Genomic DNA, 17,322 nt, shown 5'->3' on the forward strand with positions numbered 1-17,322 from the left:
CCCCTACAAATTTGTGTAATATGTTTGTTTTCAATTTGTTAATTAAACTAACTAAAATTTGTTATGACTCTTTAGAATAGGAGTACCCGCAATCCCCGGCCAATAACGATACCCTACAAATCACTTTACTACAATCTTCTATAGGGTTTATTGATGACTAAAAATATGGTCAATCAAATGGCGCCGCTGCCGGGGATTGCAAAATCCCTATGTTTTAGTGTCATTTAACTTGTTAATATTCTATTTTACTTGTTGAGCTTGCATGTAATATATCTTGTGTTATACTTATTGAAATTTTAACATGAATCTTTCCTATCTCTATGGCGATCACATTGTGATGTTTTTAGGAAGGGAAGCTTATTATTATTCTTTCAACTCTAACTTGTATATTGTTGTCTTTACTTTTGGGTTCAGGTCCATGAATGTCCGCAGTTAGAAGAAAGACTCAAGAACTTGCAAAACGCTTGGCCTTGCTAAAAGAAGTTGCACATCAACCCCCACCTCACCAAGAGGAAAGGGAAGAGTCGGAAGAGTCAGATAGCTCTTCCTATCCCTTGTCAGACGAGGAAGAAAACATACCTGATTTAGAAGAAGAAAGTGAAGAAGAAGAATTACCAATGGCTGAAACCATTAGACAAATGTCTTCTTCAACTGATGGGGGAACCGCACCAACTTGTATTACTTATCCAGAACCAGCAATCGGCAAAGTAGCTGAGTTTGAACTGAAGAGTGGGTTTTTACACCATTTGCCCAAATTCCATGGGCTTACTAATGAAGATCCTCATAAGCATCTCAAGGAGTTTCAGTTTGTGTGTTCAAGTATGTGCCCACAGAATGCGGATCTCAACATTTTGAAGCTAAAGTCATTCCCTTTCTCACTTGAAGATAGGGCAAAGACTTGGTTGTTTGATCTACCTTCAGGCTATATCAACACATGGGAGAAGTTGATGACTGAGTTTTTGACTAAGTACTTCCCCGCCTCAAGGATCATTGTCTTGAGAAAGCAAATAACTGGAATTGAGCAAAGGAAGGATGAGGCATTTTATGCCTACTATGAGAGATTCAAGAGCTTAGTTGCATCATGTCCTTCACATGGGATGAAGGAAGGAAATCTACTTACTTACTTTTATGAGGGACTCCTCCCTCTTGAACGTCAATTGTTAGATGCTGCTGCTGGAGGTTCTTTTGTGGATAAGACACCTGAAGTTGCTAAGGAGTTGCTCGCCCAACGTGCTCTTAATTATCAACAATATGAAGGAGTGTTAAACTCCACTCGTGGGGTGAATGAGGTATCTTCTAACTCTACTCTTGAGGAAAAAGTTAATAAAATGTCTACTCTTCTGTCTCAGGTATTGAACGTGAATGGAGTACAAGTACAACAAGTTGCTCAAATCTGTGGTGTGTGCTGTACTCAAGGGCATCCAACTGACCAATGCCCCCAACTGATCAATAATGGAGGATGGGAGTCTCTTAACGCTGTTGGGTTTCAAGGTAATCAAGGTGGACAAAGGTATAACCCTTTCTCTAACACATATAACCCTGGACTTAGAGATCACCCCAATTTACGTTGGGCCAACAATGATAATATTCAGAACTCTCAAGGACAAGGGCAAGTGTTTCCACGCCCTCCAGGTTTTCTGATGAGACCTCAGGTACCTCAAAACTTTGTCTCACCTCAGGTACCTCAAAACTTTGTATCTAATCCTCATGTGCCTACAAATTCTAATGCTCCTAATTATGATGAGATTTTAAAGTCCCTTGCTCAAGGGCAACAGAATTTAAATACTGCTACTCAAGCTCTTGTTACAGGTCAACAGGCTCACACTAAAGACATTGTAGAGTTGAAAAAGCAGTTGGGACAAGTGGTAGACTTCATGGGAAAGATAACCGAGAGCGGAAAATTGCCTAGCAACACTGTTCCCAACCCAAATATCGAACAAGCTAAAGCTGTTACGACAAGGAGTGGTAAGACCCTTGTGGATGTTCCCAAAACCCTAAAGAAGGCCCAAGTGACCCACAATGAGGAAAAGGACAGAGAGAAAGATCCTGCCACATCAAAGACAGAAATGATTAGTCCTTCATCATCTGAGAAGGCTTTGAAACCTCAAGGTAATGAGCAAAACCCTAAAAATTCTTTCGATTATAGTCCTTTTGCTCGTGTGCCTTTTCCTAGTAGGTTTGCCAAAACCAAGAAGGATGAATCTGATCAAGCCATCTTGGAGATTTTTAAGAAGGTACAAGTCAACATGCCTTTGATTGAGTGTTTGAAGCAAGTGCCAAAATATGCCAAATTTCTGAAAGAGCTTTGTACTACAAGGAGACAAACTCGTGAGAAAGAGGTGGTAAAGATGAATGAGACAGTCTCTGCTGTCATCCAAAGGAAATTACCACCAAAGCTTAAGGATCCAGGGAGTTTTTCTGTTCCTTGTGTGATTGGTACGAATAAATTTGATAATGTCATGTTAGACTTAGGAGCTTCAATTAATGTGATGCCTTATAGTCTTTATGCTTCTTTAGATCTGGGTGAACTTAAAAGTGATAATGTTGTTATCCAATTGGCTGATCGATCTAACAAGTATCCTAAAGGATACATTGAGGATGTTCTTGTGCAGGTGAATCAACTCATTTTTCCCGTTGACTTCTATGTCCTTGATATGGAAGAGGCACCCCTAAATTCCACTCCATTACTTTTAGGGCGCCCATTCATGAGGACTGCAAGAACAAAGATCGATGTTTATGGAGGAACATTGACCATGGAATTTGATAATGAAATTATACGCTTCAACATCTTTGAAGCTATGAGGTATCCATTGACTGACATTAAACCCTGTTTTTCTATTGATATTATTGATTCATTTGCGCAGAGGTTTATGGAAGCAATGGAAGAGGATGAGTTGAAAGTAACACTCTCTCAAGGAGTTGGTTATAATGAGAATGGAGATTCCATTTCTAAAGCTGAGTTGGAGAAGGCTGAGGAGCCCATTGTGATTAGAACCGTGGCCTCCCTTGAGTCCCTACCCATTTTACCAAGGTATATTCCTCCTTTGTCCCTTCCTATTTCTACTAACAAGATGTTACCTTCAGTGATACAGGCCCCTACACTTGAGCTTAAGGTTTTGCCAGATCACTTGAAGTATGTCTTTTTGGGGGATAAGGAGACGCTGCCTGTTATTATATCCTCGAAGTTGGAGGAGAATCAAGAGAAGAAGCTTGTGGACATTCTTAAGAAGTACGAGACCGCCATTGGTTGGACTTTGGCAGATATCAAGGGAATCAGCCCAACCATGTGCGTCCATAGAATCCTATTGGAGGATGGTGCCAAACCCACCAGAGAAGCCCAGAGACGCCTACATCCACCCATGATGAAGGTAGTACAAGATGAGATAATAAAATTACTTGATTGTGGCGTTATTTACCCTATTTCAGATAGCAAGTGGGTGTCTCCTATTCAAGTTGTGCCAAAGAAGTCTGGAGTTACTGTAGTAAAGAATGAGGAGAATGAGCTAGTACCTCAACGAGTTGTGACTGGTTATCGAGTTTGCATAGATTATAGAAAGCTCAATGCGTCAACAAGGAAGGACCATTTCCCTCTGCCCTTTATCGATCAGATGCTTGAGAGATTAGCTGGTTACCCTTTTTATTGCTTTTTGGATGGATATAGTGGGTACAACCAGATCTGTATAGCCCAAGAGGATCAAGAGAAGACCACCTTCACTTGCCCTTTTGGCACTTATGCCTACAGACGTATGCCATTTGGATTATGCAATGCACCAGGTACGTTTCAACGTTGTATGCTTTCCATTTTTTCTGAATACATTGAGAATATCATTGAGGTCTTTATGGATGATTTTAGTGTCTTTGGTAGAGATTTTGATACATGCTTAGGAAATTTGGAACTTATTTTAAAACGTTGTGTTGAAACTAATTTGGTTCTGAATTGGGAAAAGTGTCACTTCATGGTGACTCAAGGGATTGTTTTAGGACATATTATATCTGCTAGGGGGATTGAGGTTGATAAATCTAAGGTAGATCTTGTGCGTTACTTACCCTCTCCCACTTGTGTGAGAGAGGTTCGGTCATTTCTTGGTCATGCAGGATTTTACAGGAGATTTATCAAGGATTTCTCTAAGGCATCAAGGCCCTTGTGCCGGTTGCTCCAAAAAGATACTTCATTTGAGTTTGATGAGGAGTGCAAGAAGGCTTTTGAGAAGTTGAAGGAGTTATTGACTACTGCTCCAATTATGTCTCCACCTAACTGGTCCTTACCTTTTGAATTGATGTGTGATGCCTCAGATTACGCTGTTGGGGCTGTGTTGGACAAAGAATAGATAAAAAGCCCTATGCTATCTACTATGCCTCTAGGACGCTCAATGATGCCCAACTGAACTATTCCACAACTGAAAAAGAGCTCCTTGCTGTGGTTTTTGCTTTAGATAAATTTCGCTCTTATTTACTTCAAACTAAAGTTATTGTTTATACTGATCATGCAGCTTTGAAGTATTTGATGACAAAGAAGGAGGCCAAACCGAGGCTGATTAGATGGGTGTTGTTACTTCAAGAATTCGATTTGGAGATCAAAGACAAAAAGGGGAGTGAAAACTTGGTAGCTGACCATTTGAGCAGACTTGTACATGAGGAGGACACCTTACCCTTGCAAGAATCATTCCCAGATGAACAGCTCTTTGGGATTGAGGTAAGTGAACCATGGTATGCAGATATTGTGAATTATTTAGTTACTAAGCAATTCCCTGATACTTTACCTCAGTCTAATAAAGAAAAGCTTAAGAAAATGGCTAGATATTATGTATGGGATGAACCTTATTTGTGGAAGCATTGTAGTGATCAAATCATTAGGAGGTGTGTCCCTGAATCTGAGCATAAATCTATACTTGCCTTTTGTCATTCTGAGTCTTGTGGTGGACATTTTGGTGCACGTCGGACAGCCCGTAAGGTATTAGATTGTGGTTTCTTTTGGCCCTCTATTTTTAAGGATGCATATATGTACTGCATGACTTGTGATAGGTGCCAGAAAACAGGTAATTTAAGTTCTAAAGATCAAATGCCCATGGCCCATATCATAACTGTTGAGATTTTCGATGTCTGGGGCATTGATTTCATGGGGCCATTTCCTTCATCTAACGGTTTTCTTTACATTCTTTTGGCTGTTGATTATGTGTCCAAGTGGGTAGAGGCTAAGGCCACCAAACTAATGATTCTAAAGTTGTTGCAGATTTCTTGAGATCTAACATATTTACTAGGTTTGGAGTGCCTCGTGCGATTATTAGTGATGGTGGATTACACTTCTGCAACAAAACAATTGATGCTCTGCTAAAAAAATACAAGGTGAATCACAAGGTGGCAACACCATATCATCCTCAAATGAATGGACAAGCAGAGGTCTCAAATCGTGAGATTAAGGGAATTTTGGAAAAGACTGTGGGTTATACACGCAAGGATTGGAGTAAAAGACTTGATGATTCACTTTGGGCCTATAGGACAGCATACAAAACACCAATTGGGATGTCTCCATTTAGACTTGTCTATGGTAAGGCGTGTCATTTACCAGTTGAGCTTGAGCATAGGGCGTGGTGGGCTGTTAAGTCTTTCAACATAGACATTGATGAGGCCGGTTTACATAGAAAATTGCAACTGAATGAACTTGAGGAGATTAGAAACGAGGCATATGATAGCGCATGGATTTACAAGGAGAAAAGTAGAGCTTTTCATGATAAGATGATCCGTGGCAAGGCCTTTGTTGTAGGCCAAAAAGTTCTTCTTTTCCATTCTAGACTTAAACTTTTTCCTGGTAAGTTACGTTCTAGATGGGTTGGTCCTTTCGTTGTCACTAATGTTTTTCCTCATGGTGCTGTACAGATAAAAAGTGACAAAACTGGAAATGAATTCAAGGTGAATGGCCATCGCTTGAAGCCTTATTATGAGGCTTTTAAGGAGCACACTGTGGAAGAAGTACCCCTCCTAGAGGCTCCACTCACAAAGGACTAAAAACGAGGTACAAAGTCTAGGCTGAAGGACTGTAAACATTCAAGCGCTACTGGGAGGCAACCCAATTCAGCCAAGGCTATTGAGGATACATCAACACAGATTTGCATTTTCTTTCTCTCCTCTATTTACTTTGGTGGATTTCATTTTTTTTTTATTGTGTGATTTTCGTGAATACCTTGCTCATGTTTATATTTCTACTTACAGGCTTATTCTGATTTACATTGAGGACAATGTAGGATTTAAGTGTGGGGGAGGGATTTACAACTTTAACAAAAAAAAAAAAAATTAAAAAAAAAAAATTGTTTTGTTTTTAGAATTCCTTCCAACTCAATGATGAAACTGATTCTTAAGATAGATGGCTTGTAAATAGAATTGAGCATATTTTTACAGATAAAACAAGAAATGGAGTTAATTTGCTTATATTGTAGTCATACTTGGAAATTTTGATGCACATTAGCCTTGATTCGAGTAATATGTTATCTTAAAGTGAAGCATGGAGACATATTGAATGATACTTGCATAATTCCACAATATTTGTGAGCTATTCGAGCCTTATAATTGATTCATTATACATATCAATTTAAACTTCTTTTCTGAGTGCATCTTGTGAATATCATGTTTTCTAGAACTTGCTTTAAACCTGCTTGAGACAATTTTACATGTTCAGATTTGGAGAAGACGGAGGCAAATTAGGATTTCACCACCATGACCAAATAGCCTTTGTCCTGATTGTGATTTGACCCTTAGATAGCCCTTTGAGCCTTCATTAGCCTATTTTCTTCATTAACCCACATTCACTTACTCTTTTTAACTTAAACACTTTACTTACCCTTTTCCTTGGAACTAGTGAGCTTGGATCTTGTTTATAAGGTGATATCAAGAAGGGTGGAAAAGCATAAGTGTGGGGGAGGATTTCATATGGTTCTAAGGTGTAAGATTTGTTAAAAAAAAAAAAAAAATGTGATCAAAGGAGAAGTAGGGACATGAAAAGAAGTGTTGTGATTTAAAGAATACAAGTTCTGAAGAAATGGGAGCATTACAAATCTCTCAAGCAAAGTGAAAAAAAAAAAAAATTGATGAAATCTACCTTAGAGCGATCGAAATGTGGTACTTAATGATGAAGACCTATTTATTGACATTTCTAATTGCTTTCTAGTTCTGAGGAAATTTTGTGATATCCTTTCTTTTCCTTCTTATGAACCCTTGACCCTTTAGCCCCATTACAACCTTTTCAAAGACCTCTTGATCCTTTGATGTTTGTTTTAAATGTGGAGAGTGGGTGGACAAGCAAGCCTATGGTTTAAACTGTTTTCACAAGTGTTTGAGTGATTAGTGTAGCTAGCACCATATCAAATTGAGAGAAAATCAGAGTGATACATCGTGAGAAGTAAAGTTTGATACAATTTGTGCATTAACTTGAGGATGCATATTACACTTATATTTGGCTACACACACACACTCCAAGTATGCATGCTATATAGTCTTAATAACTCTGTGGCTTATTTTTGAAGTAAACTTGTGCTCTTCCTACTTTATTATGCCATACCATCTAAAGGATCTCTGAGATGTAAGTTGGAAGGATTAGAGTCATTTAATTTGTGTTAAGTCATTGTGGTGTTTTTAGTTAGTCTTTGTTGTTTTCCTTGAGTTTCTATTAGGTTACATTTTGTTCTGTTTTGCCCGAGGACGAGCAAAAGTTAAGTGTGGGGGAATTTGATAAGAATGCAAAATGTCATATTTTTCTCCTTTAATATTTAGTCCTTTATACATATTTAGTGCCTAAATGTACTCATTATTCTTTTATTTTGATTTAGGATGCAAATGGAGGTGTTAAGTGCAAAACGAAATTAATTGGGCGATTTTGGACAGTTTTGACATCGCTTCGTAATCTGGGCATAACTCTCTCATCCGAACTCCAATTGAGATGATTCCAAATGATATGGAACGCTGAGAAAAATATCTACAACTTTCGTGTTTTGAGTTTTAAGAGATAATAACTGTATCAAGGTCAAAATTGGGTTTGAAGTTGCTGCACGTAAACTGTTGACGCGAATTTATTAAAAATTTGACGAGGTTTATTTTCGAAAGTCTCCAAATCTAGTGCACGAAAATTCCAACTAAAACACCACTTTCCTAATTATATTAGGACTTTATTTTATTTTAATTAGTCAGATTTATATATTGTTATTGGAGGATAAGATTTAGGATTTTTTTAGGAGATTTTGTTAGCTTCTAAGAAGGAAGAGAAGAACGGGTAAAAGAAAAAAAAAAAAGGAAGATCTCTATCTCTCTCTCTCTTGCTCTCTCTCGATTAGGGTTTTTTTTTTTTTTTTTTAATCTTTTCTTTAGGAAAGAGGTGGCTGAAACTGGGGGAACTAGGGGCCAACGAGTTGCTGTCAAGAAGAAGGAGAAGTTGCTGAAATTTTTCAGCAACATTATTACCGTGAGGAACATCACCACCAACACATCTCAAACTTCTTTGGTTGTGTTAAAAAGTGTAACCCTTATGACTTTTATTTATTTTTATTATTGCAACCCTAGTTGCTTTTGGATTAAAGAACATCTTGTTGGATTCTTAAGTTGGAAATTTTTAATTCAATGAGTTAGTGACTTTCAGATTCATTAATTGATGTTTTCGGATTGGTGATATGTAGACACATGAATCAGTGAATTTTAATTATGTATGCTGAATTTTCAGTTTGGTCATATTGAAAACTTTGATATTAACGGTCATTGAAGCCATAATTGTATCTCTAATCACCTAATTGATTTGGAATATGATTTAAAAGTGGTAAAAACTATGAACAATAGTTGTGATCTGAAAATTGCATGTTCTTTAGCCATGGACTTTTCCATAGGTTTGAAGAGTAGGTTATTGAATCATAATTCCTTTTGATCTTAATGATTTGTTTAAGAAGTTGTAAGGATACGCTAAGTATTAACTTGATTGCTTAATCAAAATAACTAGGTAATGGACTTTTCCAAAATCCTAGGGATTATCTAAGAAGGAATTTATAAGATGCATGATCTCTTTAGGCTTGCACTTTGATTCAATTCGGATATGTAATTAAGGCATAAAATTCGTTATCTATGTTGAAGCAATTTGATTAGTCATTTAATGAATTTTTTTTTCTGAATTGTGAGAGAAGATGATCAATTGTAAATAATTATTTCTTTCTTTTTATTTTTATTATTATTTTTTTTTAATCCGAATCACCAAAATTGAAACCCCTACAAATTTGTGTAGTACGTTTGTTTTCAATTTGTTAATTAAACTAACTAAAATTTGTTATGACTCTTTAGAATAGGAGTACCCGCAATCCCCGGCCAATAACGATACCCTACAAATCACTTTACTACAATCTTCTATAGGGTTTATTGATGACTAAAATAAAACTCTAGGTTCATTCTATAGTAATGAAAATGGTGTTAATTACTAGATTCCTTATTATAATAGTAGTTAATGGTTCCCTAAGAATGATGTTGGCGTAGTTCGGAGAAGTGTCTTGGTTATGATAAATAGAAAATTTATAAACTTATAGGCTAGGAAAAGAGGCAAGAAAATAGAGTTACGACCAGACCCATAACAAGAAATCAAATTGCTGGAGAAGGCCTACCTGGGTTGAGTCAACTTACCTAGATAGAATAGTTGATAGAAGTAGTCTCGGGGTTATCTTAGAGTCAGATACGCATGGAAAGGAGACAATTGGAGATGTTTGAGACTCAAATGATCATGATGGGTTAATTAACAAAAATACTAAAGAGGATAGAAGAAAATTTTGACCACCATCTTAAGGATAAATCCCAAAAGGATCTAAGAGTAAATATCCCAACACGGGGAGAACTACAAGAAGAGAAAGGGATAGTACAGTCACCGCCTCAAAACCTAGTAGAAGAAAGGTAGTTAGGACCCAATAAGAGGCAAACAATTACAAAACTAGCAGAGTCACGAGAAAAAATGACCATACATAAGAAGCGAAACTATAGAAATACCCATTAAAGAAATTAAGGAATTTTGTAAGAAACAACAGTGTGTAATCAATCGAAATAAAAAAGTAGTGGCATGTTACGAATGTGGTAAGTTGGGACACAAAGGGTACAATGTTCGGGTCGATGTCAACCAATTAAAGATACATGGTTTAGAAAGATGTTAGGTGGACCAATTCAAGAAACCATAAGGTCATCAGATTTTAAAATGGTTAATGGCATACTTATACTATCACAAGTAGACCGAACTAGTAGTAAAAAACGAGAGGGGATGGAATTACAGATGTCCCAAGGATAGACCAGTCAACCCCAGACCTCTCATCCTTCCAGGTCATACTCGACTAAGAGGCCGATGTATTCGAGACTAATCGCCCCGGGATTAGTTTACCCACAGTATAGAGCTACACTACCACTGAGTTGTGCGGTTCCCTTATCACTAAGTCATATAACGGTTGGAACTCCAGCGAGGCTAGCAGGGCCAAGAGAACCAACGAGACAAGTCCAGAGATTACAGGCTCCAAATTACCAACTGTCCGCTCCACAGAAATCTACGAAGATAAAAGTGTTGACATGCTACGCGTGTAGTTAGGTGGGACATATAAGGAGAGAATGCCATCTATCACAGTCGCAAGCAAGGATTGTGATTCAGGAGAAAGTACCTATCTCCGACGAAATTTTGGAAGGTACAATTACTAATTATAATGTTAGAAATCAGATTTCTATTCAATACTGATTCTTTTGGATTATATACTTATGTTAAGATTTTACACCCTTACTAGAGTTAGAAATTACCAAGATAGGCCGAGTGATAAAAATATCTACGCCACTAGAAGATTATGATTGTCAAAAAGTTGTTGAGTACTTTGGGGCAAAGAACGTTGATGAGATAGGCATAGTAGAGTAGGGTCGTAAAGGAGTATCATAAGTGAAAATGTGTGTTATGGGGACAAATATAATTATAACATGGAAATAATATGGTTGAGATTGTGTGAGTAAAGGCTAAAAGTATGTGTGGGTAAGTGATGTTTAGAATGATAACTTGTGAAGAAAGAATGAGGTTTTTGAGAGATTAAGTAGGAAACTACATAATAGAGGTGTTCAATCAAAAATTGAAACTTTGTATGTGACACAAATGAACGAGTATTTGGAGGTAACTTGATGTGTGAGAGTGGTATTTCATTAGGAGAGGTAAGGAGTAAATTTATGAATAATGGAGCATGTTGGATTTAACGATTGTATAAGTTAAAAGTAATGTTAAAAAGATTAGACTTACAGTAAGGAAGAGTTAGATAGAAAAAGGTAGTTTTGAAAACAAGGTGGGTATAATAAGGGGTGGATCGTAACGTGTGTTTTGTTCATTAATGAATATGTTTTAGGTGTTAGGAGGGTTGAAGAGTGTGAGAAGATGAGGACTATTTGTAAAACTAGTAATGTGACTATGTACGTGCAGCAATTGATGTTATATATGATCTAAGTGGAAGAATTGATGAACTTTGGAAAATGTAGCATACGATTTCGAAAGAGCATGTAGTATGCAAAAGAAGAGAAACTTAACAGAGTATAAGTTAGGACGTGGGTCAATGTAAGATGCGAGAAAGAATGTCCTTGTGACAAAGTTGCATTAATGGTAACTTAATAGAATTGTGAGAAAATAGATGAAGAAGGTGAGATAGCAATATTGCTTATGAATTGAAAGTCATGAGAGATAGTTGTGAGATTTGCAAAGGCTAATTATTGTAATAGCAATATTGGATGATACATGAATAAGGATTTATTTGATATTACAATGATGCTTAAACAGTAACTGGGAGATACTGTGAATTTGGAAGTAGAGAAAGAAAGCGTGTGACTTGCAGCTCATGAGACCGTTTGAAGTAGAGGAGCAGATCTTGAGCAGGTTCACTGTGTGTTCATGTTGAAGAAGTATTTGCCTAACCTTTTACATGTGGTCAATTTGCGAAATAATTTATTTGATGTAGGATTTACCCTCGTCATTAAGGTTTTAAATCATGAAGATCATGACAAAGGCCTTGAAGAGATATCACGGTAAGCAGAACATGGAATATTGAGTCGAATGTAGATATATTGGTTTATTAGGAATAAAGGTTTTGATACGAATTGCGAAGTTAGTGTTGGTAAATACTTGCATTATAGTAATGGTGTGTTTGTAGTAAAACTGCGTATTAAGGAGAAATTTTCATTATAAGCACAAATACGCATAATAGACGACGTAGTTGGTGGCAAAAACAAAGATAAAGGATAGTGAAGGTGTGAAAGAATTATTGATAGAAATTGGTAAGGAATTGGTATAATGTGAGCTAATTGTTATCTTAGAGTTATACAAATGATGAATTAGTTGGAATATGAGAATGAATTGTACTATTAATCAACGCATATATCGGGTTGATGAAAAGCATCTGACATGAGGTTTAGGAGTTATGAATGAAATTGGCTAGAGACCAAGAATGATTGCTAATCACTTATAGGTGTTGTTGGTTATACATATCGTGCTAGTGGAATGACAACAACGTTTGATAAGGTACAATTTCAATTTCAAGGACGAAATTTTTATTAAGGGGGGGAGAATGTAATACCATAGATTTTTAACTCGTATATCGAAGAAGTCAAATGGTGATATTTTGAGGAAAATACCGAAGAAGGAAATTAGAGTAAAATACTCGGATTTTGTTTCGATCATTTTTAAGGACAATCGACTCCACCATTGGATTTAAAGAGATTGAAATATATACTTTAGCCTGTAAGCATGTTCGAATTCGAGTTCGGATGAAAAAGTTATAAAATCCTCGAATTTCGTGTTAAGTGAGATCCAAAATAGTGAAATTTTATTAAAACGAAAATTAGAAAAATTGGATTACACCATGAGGTCCGCAACGAAAAATTATTCGAAATGGAATACTCATGTGTCATTTTTCGAGTCCGAATGGTCAAGATTTCATCGAAATTAGAAAACGAAAAAAAATACTAAAATGCCCTCCAACTTTAGTTATAAATAGAAACAACTCATTTCTTTTATTCACTTACTACTCTCCAACTCACAAAAGATCAGCCCATTCTCCAAACCTAGGGTTTCCACCCTTCCCATCAAGATCTATCGTAAACAAGTCCGACTTAAACCTCGACGAAGAAGGAAAAATCGTCGACGTTGTCGAGCTCCACGTTCTCACCCCATCCAACCTCCATTTCCTTTCCTTTCTCTTAGGCTCCCACTAAAAATCAGCAATAGGGGTTTTGATTTTACCCACTTGGAGTTCCACCTAGTTTGAAGAAGAATGATCCATCGTTGTTTAGGGAAGAGGGACACCTCCATCGAAGGTTTTGCAAGTAACCCGACCGTTGGGCCCCGAAGTCATTCAACCTCGAGTCCTTGCTGTCAATCCTTGATTTTCGAGTTAGTTAAGCGTGTCCGACAATCACAACCAAGTAAGGAACTCTCGATTCTTATTAATAACCGTAGATTTTGAAAAAATTACATTTAGGGATCTTTCGAAACTTAAGTATGTTTTAAATTTATAGAATGTTGTTTAAATTATTTCAAATTCATGCTAGAAATCGTTATGTTTGATGTGTTTTATCGTGGTTTGAATATTTGATTCATGGGTGGGTTATTAGAATCGAAAACGAGTGAAAAACGAAGAAAAAAATGAAAAAAATTCGTGAATTTCCAGCGTTCTGACGGTGCCACCGTGAAAATAAAAAAATGGCCGAATTTTTTTTTTTGATATTTTTTTTGGATTCCTCATGATTTTAACATGCCAAAACGACTACTTATGGTCCCCGTAACTCTTTCATACGAAGCGAGAAAAAAATAAACAAAATTTCATCACGACAGGAATGTTTAAAGTATTTCCGTGATATCTTTCGCATTACTTTGAATTAGTTTACAAAATTACATGACCCTTCTCATGTTTTCAAGGAAATTCATTTACAAAAATTCATTTTTAATTTCGACAACTCTGAAAAATTGAATTTTCGACACTTAGCCAAATTTTCACCGATTTTTCCAGTTTTGGTAATTTGCCTTCGCATACTTATTGGGATCCCATTTTAAGAAAAATTGGATATTTTTTTGATCGAATGATCAAAGTGTATTTTCAAGTGTGAAAAAGAAATATTTGATTTGAAAGGTTAAGAAATAAAAATACGGTAGAATGGAAAAGGGATGAATCTGTAAAATGTCATAATCACACCGAAGGGTGATGTCTGCATTTTACGTTGTATGTTGTGTGTAGGTTAGTGAAGGGATATCCAGGGATAAATGAAAGGGTTGCATTTTTATTTAAATTTATGTTGGCCCAGAGGCTCCGAGTACTGTTGTTTATTTTAGGCCGGGTGGCCACAGTTGCAAGGTAGGAACTGGATATCCATTTTCAACCCTGTTTTGTTAATTTCTCTTTTATTTTAAATGAAAAATAATATATATATGTAACTATTTTGTGAGCTATTAAAGGGTATGTGAATGCCTAACGGGATAGTGCGTCACATCATCCAGAGGGATGTACAATCCTAGGATGTACGGTAGGGACCACCAAGCTCATACGTGGTATGGGCCGCGTATAAGAGTGGAGTCACAACTGGAATCCGGGTCCATTCCTTTCTTATCTTTACCAGTGAGCGTGTATTGTAAAGATGATCGTATACGATTGGAGTATTATTTTGAGAATCACATGCACGCCTGATAGGTATAGACGAAGATGATTGGTCAGTGATCACTAACAATCTAGTAGTAGTCGAACGTTCTGACACATCGAAAAGAGACCTATTGTTTACGGTCACGTCAAACGGCCTGTCTGAGCCGGATAAATGTTCACCAGTGTGGTAAGAGCAACGACCGGCCACAAAATCAGGAACTAAAAGCCAGATTCATGTTGTAACATTATGTCCCGACTGGGAGTGATCCAATCATGAATCCCAACTCTCTATAATTCCACTACTCCACCATTTTGTATTATGTATCTGTGGTTATATTTTGAATTATAAACTTCAATGCATGTTTGTTATTTCAATGTGATAAATCATAGTTGTATAACAAATGAAAATGTATAGTGAGTACTGATTACTGATGCCATGTGAATCTTTAAACTGTTTAGTTGCTCATCCCTGACTATATGTACCAGTTAATCGTATTTTCTCTTGTAAAACTTTGCATATGTTACACTGCTCAGCATGCTTACTAAATCATGTTTAGAGAAGGTTATTAGTAGGTATTGGTTGTGGACTTACTGGGTAACCATTGTTACTCACCCCTTTCCTTCCTATTTTTTTTAGTTTCAACACTTGCAGTTATCGAGGTAGGCGCGGAGTCGGCAAGTGAGGAGTATCTGGTTGATTAGATCGTCGACCAGAGTCTGTTGCATGGTGAGTACTAGGGCTACACCCTTTAGTATTGTCAGTTTCGTCCAGGATTTATATAGATTTTGGAGTTGAGTGTTAGGCTTATGTTAGAGTGAAAGAGTACTATTTGAAATCCTATATATTGTTAAACTTCCGCACTCTGCTATACTCATGTATTAGATATACTTAGTCTTGTTATCTCGTGTTTGCATTTTTCTAGTGTACATGATTTATTATATTTTGGATTATCAGGTTTTTGAGTTCTGTGGAACACTAAGATAAATAGAGAGAGCCATGCCCAAATTTCGAGGTGCCACCTAGTACCTTGGGATTTGGCCTTGAGATTTGTGTCAGTGTTCGACAGGGCGTCACACCTAACAACTATCACAATAAACTATGAAGCAATTATGATAACAATAAAAATACTCACAAAGTCTTGCTCCGGCTTCCTCAACCAATCTAATAGAGAAGTTAACCAATAGTCATCGTAAGAACAGTGAAGTAAAAAAAATAAAAAGAACATGAAAGAAAGTGTAGATATGAGAGAAAATGAATTTTTTATTGCTTCTTGATTCTGAAATCGATAGAGTTTCCTTATAAACTTTCGTAAAACTAAGAAAAACAAAAAATAAAAACTAACACTACTAATTCTCTAGATGCCTTTAGCTCTTGGTCTGGTTTCCTATTTATAAAAAGCCCAAATTATGATTTGTTATGAAAATTAGGATTTTAGGAATATTTCGTGAACATAAAAATTGTAAAACCTTAGTCTAATTCTAATGTCTTTCAGAATTCGAGAAAAATCTCTCTGCTTTGATTGCGCGATCCTAGTCAACCTAGGTTGCATGGTCAGCCTAGGCCCACGTAACTTGGGTCTTGGCTAATTAACTGATCTTGGTTCCTTGGTCATAATGACTGCTTCAAATCTTTTGAATTATTTTCGAAATTTATTGTCTTTCCTATTTACATGAAGTTAAACATAATTAATTCCAAAACACTTTATTAAATAAAAATCTATGAGAAATATTGACTAACAATTCATTATGCTTAATGAAGATATTTAGTATGTAATTTGTCTGTAGAACTTTTGCAATAAGGGCTCTAGAAACATTTTTTTAAACCTTGATCACACCCCAAACTTAGATTTTGCTATTTCTGAGTAAAATAAAAAAATAAAGTCACTTTCATAAATTACATGATTGTATTTAGTGGATGTAGCAAGTCCTTAAATCCCTAGGTTACCTCTAGTGGATGAGTTTGACTCTTGAGGGTTTGCAGTGAATATACCCACAAAATTCCAGCACTTCATAAAAATATCAAAGTCAAAGTCAAAGTATGTAAGGTATTCATATTGACATTTCACAAATTAGTCAAAAGTTTTTTACGTTTAAGCAAAGTTCTCAGTTTCATTCCTTATTTTCTAAAATTTTAAAGGTGACTTGAGTACTCGTGCAAATTTTTTTATTTTTCCTTTAAAAAATATCTTTTTAGGAATAAGATTTCACCTCCTAACTGCTAAGAATGGTCGATTTTACCTCATTTTTAACTAAAAACTAAGCATCCTATCTAGGATTTTGAATTGTGTGGAGGTGTGGATGTTCACTTTAATACTTCTAAGGGACTTTATCTATAATATTTCAGGTTACTCATACTTTTACCATTGACGTCTTTCACCCAACTGAAACTTTTTGGTCTCATTTGTGTTCTTTTTCAAAAAGCAGGTAGCCCTTTTCAAGGTAACCAGTCTAATCCTATGTTTGCTGTCCAAGTCATAATAACTCCAATTTTATTTTTCTTCTAACCAGCCACCCAATGGACAAGGAAGTCATAGTTCACTAGATTCGATGTCCTCTAATACTCTAGATAGAGAATAAGGTCGATTTTTGTTATATAAATCTTATTTTTAATCAATTAGAAGTGTCATGAATTTTTCAAAGTAATTTTTTCATTTTCTTGATTAGGAACAAAAATAATGCATGC

General features: G+C 36.2%; 1 protein-coding gene across 1 annotated transcript; it reads left to right on the forward strand.

The window, feature by feature from the left end:
* The first annotated feature begins 422 nt into the window (after positions 1-422).
* LOC147393195 (uncharacterized) lies at positions 423-6,003 on the forward strand. The gene is made up of 3 exons (XM_086455077.1): positions 423-3,774; positions 4,491-5,181; positions 5,259-6,003. Exons 1-3 carry the CDS (start codon positions 423-425, stop codon positions 6,001-6,003), a joined length of 4,788 nt encoding a protein of 1,595 aa, XP_086311203.1.
* Positions 6,004-17,322: the final 11,319 nt, after the last annotated feature.

The sequence above is a fragment of the Akebia trifoliata genome, chromosome 10 (genome assembly GCF_017979445.1).
Source record: "Akebia trifoliata isolate Shusen 1 chromosome 10, ASM1797944v1, whole genome shotgun sequence".
Lineage (NCBI taxonomy): Eukaryota > Viridiplantae > Streptophyta > Magnoliopsida > Ranunculales > Lardizabalaceae > Akebia > Akebia trifoliata.